This window comes from Podarcis tiliguerta (genome assembly GCF_965153285.1).
Source record: "Podarcis tiliguerta genome assembly, chromosome: 11".
NCBI classification, from domain to species: Eukaryota; Metazoa; Chordata; class Lepidosauria; order Squamata; family Lacertidae; genus Podarcis; species Podarcis tiliguerta.
In genome coordinates this window covers 53773047-53785106 of record NC_139544.1, presented here as the reverse complement: position 1 = coordinate 53785106, position 12060 = coordinate 53773047, and the positions used below count along the sequence as shown (strand labels likewise).

The 12060-nt window shown below is 46.9% G+C and overlaps 1 protein-coding gene across 5 annotated transcripts in view; it reads left to right on the top strand.

The window, feature by feature from the left end:
• CTIF (cap binding complex dependent translation initiation factor) overlaps nt 1–12060 on the top strand; it is a 206331-nt gene that overhangs the window by 69440 nt on the left and 124831 nt on the right. For all 5 annotated transcript variants that reach the window (XR_014502789.1, XM_083402882.1, XM_083402881.1 and 2 more), the window contains exons 2-3: nt 4663–4875; nt 6684–6767. Coding sequence is in view for 4 of the 5 variants with exons in the window: in XM_083402882.1 (XP_083259008.1) it covers nt 4696–4875; nt 6684–6767 (264 nt within the window). In the remaining variant the exon portion in view is untranslated. The remainder of the gene's footprint in view (nt 1–4662; nt 4876–6683; nt 6768–12060) is intronic.

Sequence of the window (12060 nt, the reverse complement as noted above, 5' to 3'; positions counted from 1 at the left end):
CTCTGGGTTAAACCACAGAGCCTAGGACTTGCCGACCAGAATGTCGGCGGTTTGAATCCCCGTGACAGGGTGAGCTCCCGCTGCTTGGTCCCTGCTCCTGCCAACCTAGCAGTTCGAAAGCACGTCAAAGTGCAAGTAGGGGTCAGCTCCGGCGGGAAGGTAAACAGCGTTTCCGTGCACTGTTCTGGTTCGCCAGAAGTGGCTCAGTCATGCTGGCCACATGACCTGGAGGCTGTACGCCGACTCCCTCGACCAATAAAGCGAGATGAGCGCCGCAACCCCAGAGTCAGCCACGACTGGACTTAATGGTCTGGGGTCCCTTTACCTTTACCTTTATGTTCAGAACATACATTTACAGTGGTACCTCAGGTTACAGACGCTTCAGGTTACAGTCTCCGCTAACCCAGAAATAGTACCTCGGGTTAAGAACTTTGCTTCAGGATGAGAACAGAAATGGTGCGGCTGCGGCGCGGCAGCAGCGGGAGGTCCCATTAGCTAAAGTGGTACCTCAGGTTAAGTACTTAATTCGTTCTGGAGGTCCGTACTTAACCTGAAACTGTTCTTAACCTGAAGCACCACTTTAGCTAATCGGGCCGCCTCCTGCTGCTGTGCCGCTGGAGCACGATTTCTGTTCTCATCCTGAAGCAAAGTTCTTAACCTGAACCTGAATATTTCTGGGTTAGCGGAGTCTGTAACCTGAAGCGTATGTAACCTGAAGCGTATGTAACCAGAGGTACCACTGTACTTACATTTAGCATGATTTGTATACCACTTCGTCATTTTTAAAATACCAGCGCTTTTCATGAAATGGTGTAAAATGCTTAAAGTAGCAATTAGAAGTGGCAGACCTAATAAACAGATAACAAACTAGCAGATTAAAAACAATGACGACCCCTCACAATGGTGCATTCTAAATTTACATGTCTGGGTAGGCTTGTCTTAAGGGGAAAGTTTTAGCGGGCATTGAAAGCGGTACAATGACGGCACCTGCCTAAACATCAATAGGCAGTGACTTCCAGAGATTTGATGCTGTCCCACCGAGAGATGGATAGCTTGCATGAAATTGCAGCAGGTATGCTGAGTTATCCCCCAGTTAATAGCATTTTTAATATATTTTTTAAGGGGGCCAATGAGCCAAAACCTGAATCCGGACCATTTGCAGTCCCGGCTCTGGAGTCAGCAGTTCATTCTGTCCCGCTATCCTCTAAGAACCAGTTAATTATTTACTCTTCCGTCACCCCCTGTGCCGTGTTTATTCATGTTCCCATATGTCACGCTTGGCTTGGCATTGTCCATCTGTCAGTTCTGCAATAAGAGCCCTGGTGAGTGGCGGCCTTTAACGGCTTCTCTCCATTGTCGTGTTGCAGGAGGGACTACAATGGGCTGCGCTTTCATGTGGAGGTTTAAGCAAAACCTTTTGTCGCAGCTTCGCTTCTTTCGGGGGTCCGCCTGCAACTCTGCAGAGCGGAGCTCGGAAGAATCTCTTGGCTTCCTGCGCTCGAAGAGCTAAATGTGTCCCCCGCCGTCGTCTCTTTTCTTTGCCTCGCCCGGTGCTGAGCCTTTTGATTTCCCATTGTTAGCTGACCTTGGTAATTGGGTCTCTTGTTCGGCCATCTTTGGCTTGCCATGGGGCTCAAAGCACATGCTCGCACAGATTGGAAGGAGCTAATAATGGCTTGCTTCTTGGAACCTCCCCTCAAGGGTGGTGAAGGTGTGCGAAAGAGGAACTCCCATGCTATTTTAATTCTTTCATGTGCATCTGGCGCAGGGCTGGGCGATGTTAGATTTTCAGCATCGCAGCGCATCACCAGTCAAACATCAAGGTTTGAAGACTATACGGCGATATACTGTTTCCGAGCCCAATTCAAAGTGTTGGGTGTTGACCTTCAAAGCCCTAAATGCCCTCGGCCCTGTATACCTGAAGGAGCGTCTCCACCCCTATCATTCAGCCCGGACACTGAGGTCCAGCGCCGAGAGCCTTCTGGCAGTTCCCTCATTGCAAGAAGTGAGGTTGCAGGGAACCAGGCAGAGGGCCCTCTCAGTAGTGGCGCCCGCCCTGTGGAATGCCCTCTCTTCAGATGTCAAGGAAAGAAACAACTATCTGACTTTTAGAAGACATCGGAAGGCAGCCCTGTTTAGGGAAGTTTTTAATGTTTGACATTTTATTCCGCGTTTAATTTTCTGCTGGGAGCTGCCCAGAGTGGCTGGGGAAATAAATTATTATTATTATTACAGTGGTACCTCTGGATGCGAACAGGATCCGTTCCGGAGCCCCGTTCACATCCTGAGTAGGGTGTAACCCGTGACTGCGCATGTTCAGGTCGCGATTCGCCGCTACTGCGCATGCACGTGACGTCATTTTGAGTGTCTGCGTGAGCGGCGAAACCTGGAAGTAATGCGCTCCGTTACTTCCGGGTCGCCGCGGAGCATAACCTGAAAACGCTCAATGTGAAGCACATTTATCCTGAGGTATGACCGTATTAGTAGGGACGCGGGTGGCGCTGTGGGTTAAAGCCTCAGCAGCTAGGGCTTGCCGATCGAAAGGTCGCGGTTCGAATCCCCGCGGCGGGGTGTGCTCCCGTTGTTCGGTCCCAGCGTCTGCCAACCTAGCAGTTCGAAAGCACTCTCGGGTGCAAGTAGATAAATAGGGACCGCTTACTAGCGGGAAGGTAAACGGCATTTCCGTGTGCGGCTCTGGCTCGCCAGAGCAGCGTTGTCACGCTGGCCACGTGACCCGGAAGTGTCTTCGGACAGCGCTGGCCCCCGGCCTCTTTGAGTGAGATGGGCGCACAACCCTAGAGTCTGTCAAGACTGGCCCGTACGGGCAGGGGTACCTTTACCTTTACCTTTATGACTGTATTATTATTATTATTATTATTATTATTATTATTGAAACAAGCTGCATTAGCTTTAGCAGGTTAGATGCAGGGTGAAGCTGTCCCAGAGCTCACCGCCAGAGCTGGGGTCGTTTCTCTCCAGTGCCTCGCAGCCTAGGGCCAATGCATCTGGCCTAGACCACTGCTCACCTTGGGGGTGGGAGGGCTCCCCCCCCCAGCTGAGCAAGCCCCGATTCCTCAGCAGCATCGGGCTTCACTCAGCTGTGGTGTAGAAGAAGCCTACCCCATCTGCAGCTTGTTTCTCCCTCTGCACAATATGAGGACAGACTGTGATGCTGCTTTCTTTCTTTTTTTTAAAGATATTTATTAAAAGTTTTTTAGTTACAGGGGAAAAAAGTGTAAAAGAAAACAGAAACAATGAAAAATTTAACAAACAAAACATCAAACATCAAAAATAAGAAAAAAAGAAAAAGAAAAAAGAACAATACATCAAAACAGCCTAATAAAAAGAAAACACATCCAAATTCCATATCATTATCTTTCATTTACTTGTTTCCTCGACTTCCTCACACCTCCCTTTTTTGTATTCTAGTTCAAATTAGCTAATTCAGCAAATCCCTTCCCTCTTTCTCAATTTTTTGTTCTATAATTTGTCTTCACCTAATCTAACTTTAAATTTTCCACTTTAGCCCATTAACAATCAGTTTTTGCTTAATTCTTTATCACATTTCTGCTAAAACCTAATACTTCCTTCCAGTATTCTTCTAACATTCATTAATTTTGCAATATTTCTGTAAATATACTTTAACTTTTTTCCAGTCCTCTTCCATCGACTCTTCTCCCTGGTCTCGGATTCTGCCAGTCATTTCCGCCATTTCCATGTGTGATGCTGGTTTCACTCAGCAGTACATTGCTGGTGAAACCGCCCTGTTTCCGAGCCCCTCTGCCAGCAGCATGGATGAAGTTGTACAGAGGGGCTCAGGAGAGCAGCAGTTTCAGCACCAGTATACCGCTGAGTGAAACCAACATCGTGGTCTGCTCCTCATACCGGTCCTGGGCGATATATATCTCCCAGGCCTAGTCTGGCATGTTCCCAAAAGATTTATGTTTCTGGTTGCCACTGAAAATCCCTCCCTCCATGCCCCAATCTAAGCCTAAGGGGCACATTCGCACCACAGACTTGAACCGGTTTAACTATCAGTCCTTCTTCCCAGAGGACTCTGGGAATCGTAATGTGCAGCGTTGGAAACAAATGGCTCCTTAAACTAGGGTTACAATAGCCAAAACTGTTACGTTGTGGGTGAATATATCAGACGACACAGCGATTCTTCAAACAGCTCTGGTTTATTCACAGGCCAGGACAGAACTGAACTGAAGGGTTCAGTCAGCCTGCTTATATAGAGCTCCAGCACAACGTAACTGTAACAATTTTCTAAAACTATCCAATCACTGAACAGCACTTTCGATCCCTTATTTGCATAACTATCTACAGTATCCCCCTGCTGGCCCAGGGTGAGAACTTCAGTACATAACAAAAACGGAATGCCTCATTGCCATTTTGGGGTCAGGCGGCTGGAACGTCGTATTTTTTCAATATAGGCTTTTTCATTCCTGAAATTCGTTCTGATTCTGCAAATGAAATATCACAGGTAAAATTCTAAAGGATGCGTTGTTGGTGTGTGGAAACAGTGCAGGTCCAAAGATCCCTAGACAGATGGTGGAGACGTGAGCAGTTCTTCAGACTTCTCTGTTTTTAAATGCGAATATTGGCACATAGGTAAAAACCATGTCTTCTCTCTCCTTCTCCTACCCCTCCTGCCCTTAGGCCCCTTCCGCTCTTGGCTCCCTATCCAGAGTGATGGAAAATTCCTCTGCGGCTTCTGCCTCGTCTGAGGCAGGGAGCAACCGTTCGCAGGAAATCGAAGAGCTGGAGCGTTTCATCGACAGCTACGTTTTGGAGTATCAGGTGCAAGGCTTGCTAACGGACAAGACGGAAGGGGACGGGGAGAGCGAGAAAACGCAGTCTAATGTCTCGCAGGTGCGTACAGGTGGGCGAACTTGGGCGAGGGGTTGTAAGGTGCAGTGGGGAGAGTACAACGAATCGGGTGCCATTTGCGATGATGATGAAGAATGGCATTTATATTCTCTCCCCATACGAAATGACCCAGACCCTGCAATCATCGTCTGAGGCCCCTTTTTGTGTGCTTCCTCAGCCAGAGCGCCGGAGGGGCAGCAACACGAAGACGGGGCCTTCTCTGCAGGGGCTCCCCATTTGTGGAATGCGCTCCCCAGGGAGGTTTGCCTGGCGCCTTCATTATACAGTGGTACTTCAGGTTACATACACTTCAGGTTACATACGCTTCAGGTTACAGACTCCGCTAACCCAGAAATAGTGCTTCAGGTTAAGAACTTTGCTTCAGGATGAGAACAGAAATCGTGCTCCAGCGGCACAGCAGCAGGAGGCGGCCCCATTAGCTAAAGTGGTGCTTCAGGTTAAGTACAGTTTCAGGTTAAGAACGGACCTCTGGAATGAATTAAGTACTTAACCTGAGGTACCACTGTACACCTTTAGGCGCCAGGCAAAAACGTTCCTCTTTAAATGCCTTTTATAAATTTGTAGGAAGGAGTTTATTGGCTTGTTTTGGGTTTTCTTCTCGTTTGTATTTGTATTTTATGTTGTACTGTGAACGGCTCTGTTATCTTCAGATGAAGGATGGTATACACATTTAATAAATAACAACAACAGCAACAATAATATCCCACCTTTTTCTCAAGGTTCAGGGAAGTTTTTAATATGTGACATTTTAGTGTATTTTTCATCTTTGTTGGAAGCCGCCCAGAGTGGCTGGGGAAACCCAATTAGATGGGCGGGGTACAAATAATAAATTGTTGTTGTTGTTGTTGTTGTTGTTATCAAGCTGGTTTACAGCTCACTCTCCCCCCCCCCCCCATGAAGCTCCTCTTCCAGCTGTATTATTTATTTCATTTATATCCCAACTTTTTCTCCCAAGGAGCTCAAGGTAGTGAGCATGGTTCTCCCCCTCAGCATTTAACCCCCAAAATGACAACCCTGTGAGGTAGGTTAGACTGGGAGGCAGTGACTGGCCCAAGGTTACCCAGTGAGCTTCATGGCCGAGTGTAGGATTTGAACCCTGGTCCTGGTCCAACATGAACCACCGCTGCCTCTAGAGCAGGGAAACCAGCTTTTTTGGGAGGGGGCTCAAATCCACCCCCTTGTTTAATTTTATCCATTCCCTGCAGCTCCATCAATTTTAGGCTGTCGATATTCCACAAGTGGCTGCCCTGTGGGCAGGCAGGCTAAAAAATAAATTTGTGGGGCAGTAACTTTCTGCATTAACTTTCTGCAACTTTCTGCAGTAACGGGTGCGCTCCCGTTGTTCGGTCCCAGCGCCTGTCAACCTAGCAGTTTGGAAGCACTCCCGGGTGCAAGTAGATAAATAGGGACCGCTTACTAGCGGGAAGGTAAACGGCGTTTCCGTGTGCGGCTCTGGCTCGCCAGAGCAGCGATGTCACGCTGGCCACGTGACCCGGAAGTGTCTCCGGACAGCGCTGGCCCTTGGCCTCTTAAGTGAGATGGGCGCACAACCCTAGAGTCTGTCAAGACTGGCCCGTACGGGCAGGGTACCTTTACCTTTACCTAACTTTCTGCATAGACTCGCAGCAGGGCTGGTTTAAAATGATTCCCCTTCAATCTCCAGTTTCAAGCCCAAACGAAATTCTTTGTGAAGTTGTTCCCCTCCCACTTTTACAGCATTGAGTTTCCAGGGCTCCCTCAAAGCAGTTGTTTCACATGGCGCCTTTTTGTCCCGTTCTCTTTTGTTTCAGTGGACAGCTGACTGCAATGAGCAGGTAGAAGGCAACCGTTCCTCCTCGCGAGGCAAAAACGTAGCACCTCATAATCAAAACCAGGTAAGGGAAACAGGAGCTTTCCGCGAGAAATGTCTGTCTGTCTGTCTGTGTTTTGTGGCTTTCTTCCTTGCCGCAAGGTTTCACCTCCCAAGACTTGATATGTTGTTGTTTTTTAATGCTTTTTATTAATTTTTAACATAAATATACAATTTTGATCCAAATTTTCACAAATTCCATACTTTAGGACTTCCTTCAACTTCTCTGACAATCATCCATATTTAACTCTTGCTTACGCATTTCTTCTGTTCTCTATTGCCATAAGTCCCCCCTCCAATCATCCATATTCATTTAACAATATACCTCAGTTTTTACAGCGCTTTTTAAAATCCCACTAGCGTTGTTTGTACTTCACATGTACTTTTCAGATATTCCACAAATTTCCCCCAGTCCTTGATGAACTTTTGGTCTCGAAGATATCTAACTTTCCCTGTTAACTTGTCCAGTTCTGCATAGTCTGTTAATTTCATCCTCCATTCCTCTTTCGTCGGTATTTCCTCTTGTTTCCACTTCTGGGCCAGTAGAATTCTTGCTGCTGTAACCGCGTATTGAAAAAGTTTATAATCCTTCCTTCTTATTTCCTTTCCTGTAATGCCTAAAAGTAGGGCTTCTGGTTTCTTAACAAAGGTATACTTCAACATTTTTTTCATCTCATTATATATCATCTCCCAGAAGCTCTTCACTTTCTTACACTCCCACCACATATGATAAAACGTTCCTTCTTTTTCTTTACATTTCCAACATTTATTACAGGTTTTATACATTTTTGCTAATTTTACCGGTGTAATATACCATCTATAAAACATTTTCATGATATTTTCTTTTAACGCCGTACATGCAGTAAATCTTAAGTTTTCCTTCCATAATTTTTCCCAATCATCAAATTGTATATTATATCCAAAATCTCTGGCCCATTGTATCATTACCGTTTTAACTTCTTCATCTTTCGTATACCATTCTAACAATATCTTAAACGTTTTTGACAGAATTTTACAATCATTGTTTATTATATCTGTTTGAGATGTCTTGACAGCATAAAATAATGTTCCCCAGAAGGATTTTGAAGCATGACTTTGGGTTCTTGCTGATAACTGCTCACAAACCTTCCCTCTTAAATGCATCTGAGTTTTCAGTTGCAATGTACGACTTTGGGAAATTTTATTTCTGGGAGATCCTTCTGAAAAAGGAAGAAGATAGCTTCTGAAGAAGTCTCGTTTTCAACTACCCTGCTCTGCTATTTGAACCGGGTGGGAAGCAGAATTTTCCCTCCCAGCCACAACTCACCAGAACTCAGTTCCGGCACCTCTCAGGTGGGCACCATAGCCATTATAAGAGAATCATTCCTGGTGAGTTCTAGAGAAATAGTACTGGTGGGAGCCAGTTTTGAAAGCTGCTTGTTCCTCTGTGTTGTGATCTTCCAGCGCTGCCTATGTTAGCATGCTTTCAAAGCTGTTTGCTAGATCATGAAAAGTTGTTGGGAACAGCTTGGACTCTGATACCTGTACTTACTATGGTACAGAAGCCAAGCTAACTAAATCAAAACAAAAGACCTTGCAGCGGTGCGAAACAGCCTTTTCTTAACAGTATTTAATAAACCTTAGCTTGTTTGCAAGCTAACTCTCTGTAAGCCGCTTTTAGGGTTTTTGCAGTCAAGGGGTATATAAATCTTATCAACAAAATCAGGCATCCCCAAACTCGGCCCTCCAGGTGTTTTGGGACTACAGTTCCCATCATCCCTGACCACTGGTCCTGTTAGCTAGGGATGCTGGGAGTTGTAGTCCAAAAACATCTGGAGGGCCGGGTTTGGGGGTGCCTGAACTAAATGAACAAACTTGAGCTGCTTAGTTTTGCTGAGGTTTAGCAAAGTTCTCCAACTTCATTAGCTCTTTTGCCAAGCACCCTAACCAGAGGTGTTTCCAGATGTGGAAGATTTAGCAGTGCCCAAATCACTGCTGTTCTGCTTTAAGCTGGAAGTGGAAAACCAGCTCTTTCCAGGCTTCTGAAAACCTGCATCCAAATCTTCACGCCTCCTTCCTCCAGCCCCAGCTATTGGGAGCAAGGCAATTTGCACTGGGACCACTGTCCGTGGGGAAAGGGTTAAGTGCTCCCACTCCTCCCCTACTCCAATTTGGGAAAGTTTGAGGGCGGGGAGCTGGATATAAAGGCAATGCTATTTGGGAAGGGCAGAGCTAGATATGATTACTTCAGGGGTGAGACGCGGGTGGCGCTGTGGGTAAAACCTCAGCGCCTAGGACTTGCTGATCGCATGGTCGGCGGTTCGAATCCCCGCGGGGGGGTGCGCTCCCGTCGTTCGGTCCCAGCGCCTGCCAACCTAGCAGTTCGAAAGCACCCCCGGGTGCAAGTAGATAAATAGGGACCGCTTACCAGCGGGAAGGTAAACGGCGTTCCGTGTGCTGCGCTGGCTCGCCAGATGCAGCTTGTCACGCTGGCCACGTGACCCGGAAGTGTCTGCAGACAGCGCTGGCTCCCGGCCTATAGAGTGAGATGAGCGCACAACCCTAGAGTCTGGCAATACTGGCCCGTACGGGCAGGGGTACCTTTACCTTTTTACTTCAGGGGAGAAACAGATCGTAAGAAAGGACGCAATCTAGGGACCTGTCTGCCATATGCATTTAAAGCGATATCATGCCACTTTAAACAGTCACAGCTTCCCAGAAAAGAATTGCAGCAAGTAAACTTTGTTATGGGTGCTGTTAGGAGGCCCCTGTTCTCCGCACGGGGCTACAATTCCCAGAGTTTCCTGGGTAGCAAGTTTGACTCTTAAACCACACGGAGAATTGTAGCCTCGTGTGGGGAATAGGCGGTACATGGAGATACCATTTGTTGTGGGACTCAGACTCACATTGGCAGCATAGCCAATGAACAGGAATGATGTGAATTGTAGTCCATCACCATCTAGAGATGAGAGACAGGGCTCCTTGCCCTAGGTTTATCTCTGATTGTGCATCACCTCTGAGAGATCTATGTGCCAACAGTTTGTCTGTTACTGTTACTGTTTGTTCTAGGCCATCTAAGCTTTTGGCAGAAAATTCTATATATTACGTTCCACAAATAAATGCAGTGGTACCTTGGTATTCTAGCAGAGAGAGAGAGAGAGAGAACCTTATGTAATCCTCTTGACTTTTTTCATACCATGCCTAACTTCTAAAACTGGCACCATACCTCCACCTGGGTCACTTTTTTTTTTTCCAAACCAAGGATTGGGCAGCCAGTAGTCCTCCCGACGTCACCTAACTACACATCCCATCACTGCAGTTCATGAGCCATTCTGACTGGGGCCAATAGAAGCGGAAGTCCAATAACAACATTATTGTTGTTTAGTCGTGTCCGACTCTTCGTGACCCCATGGACCAGAGCACGCCAGGCACTCCTGTCTTCCACTGCCTCCTGCAGTTTGGTCAAACTCATATTAGTAGCTTCGAGGACACTGTCCAACCATCTCTGTCGTCCCCTTCTCCTTGTGCCCTCCATCTTTCCCAACATCAGGGTCTTTTCCAGGGAGTCTTCTCTTCTCATGAGGTGGCCAAAGTATTGGGGTCTCAGCTTCAGGATCTGTCCTTCCAGTGAGCACTCAGGGCTGATTTCCTTCAGAATGGATCGGTTTGATCTTCTTGCAGTCCATGGGACTCTCAAGAGTCTCCTCCAGCACCATAATTCAAAAGCATCAATTCTTCAGCGATCAGCCTTCTTTATGGTCCAGCTTTCACTTCCATACATAATAATAATAATAATAATAATAATAATAATAATAATTTATTATTTGTACCCCACCCATCTGGCTGGGTTTCCCCAGCCACTCTGGGCGGCTTCCATAGAAACCAAAAATACACTAAAATATCACACATTAAAAACGTCCCTGAACAGGGCTGCCTTAAGATGTCTTCTGAATGTCAGATAGTTGTTTATTGCTTTGACATCTGATGGGAGGGCGTTCCACAGGGCGGGCGCCTCTACCGAGAAGGCCCTCTGCCTGGTTCCCTGTAGCTTTACTTCTCGCAATGAGGGAACCACCAGAAGGCCATCGGCGCTGGACCTCAGCGTCTGGGCAGAATGATGGGGGTGGAGATACTCCTTCAGGTACACTGGGCCGAGGCCGTTTAGGGCTTTAAAGGTCAACACCAGCACTTTGAATTGTGCTCAGAAACGTACTGGGAGCCAATGTAGGTCTTTCAAGACTGGTGTTATGTGGTCTCGGTGGCTGCCCCCAGTCACCAGTCTAGCTGCCGCATTCTGGATTAGTTGTAGTTTCTGAGTCACCTTCAAAGGTAGCCCCACGTAGAGCGCATTGCAGTAGTCCAAGTGGGAGATAACTAGAGCATGCACCACTCTGGTGAGACAGTCCGCGGGCAGGTAGGGTCTCAGCCTGCGTACCAGGTGGAGTTGGTAGACAGCTGTCCTGGACACAGAATTGACCTGCACTTCCATGGACAGCTGTGAGTCCAAAATGACTCCCAGGCTGCGCACCTGGTCCTTCAGGGGCACAGTTACCCTATTCAGGACCAGGGAGTCCTCCACACCAACCCGCCCCCTGTCCCCCCAAAACAGTACTTCTGCCTTGTCAGGATTCAACTTCAACATCACTACTGGGAAAACCATAGCTTTAACTATACGGACCTTTGTCCGCAAGTTGATGTCTCTGCTTTTTAAGATGCTGTGTGCTTTGCAATTTTATGGGAGGGTTCTCTGCATCTCCAAGTGTCTGAGCCCCTCCTTATGGTTTCCAGACCACCGCACCTCCCCTGTATAACCTGCCGTTGAGTTTCAACTTTCTACACCTATCTTTCTGCCCAGAAGTGACATTCTACACGCTCCCCCTAAATACATATATATAAAGCATTCAAATGAAATATATGCTAATCTGCTGAACAGGCAGACATTAATTCCAGTCACAGAATTTAGAGGGTTTAGTTGGATTGCCAGACCCCTTGAATATGGATTCAGTTTGCACGTTGCCCTGTAGTCTGTGCTGGAATTTCTCTCCCTCTGTGTGTGCATGACTCTGTCTGAGCCTCAGGGAACGAGTGTTATGGTATGTCTGGCCTGGTCTTAGAGATGTTTTGGGGCCTCATTAGTTTGTGTAAAGAGCTCTGTGGTTCTTGGAAGAGGAGACGCTGCTCTCTAAAAATTGCAAAGTATTATTTATTTTCTCAGAACTACAAAGCTGTCGCAACCACTATAGGCATTAAACGTCCTCTTACTTATGAAACGCGGTGCTTTGCTGAGTGGCTGTAAAAGAAGCTTTGTAAAAGCCACTATTCAGATACCCATAATGATC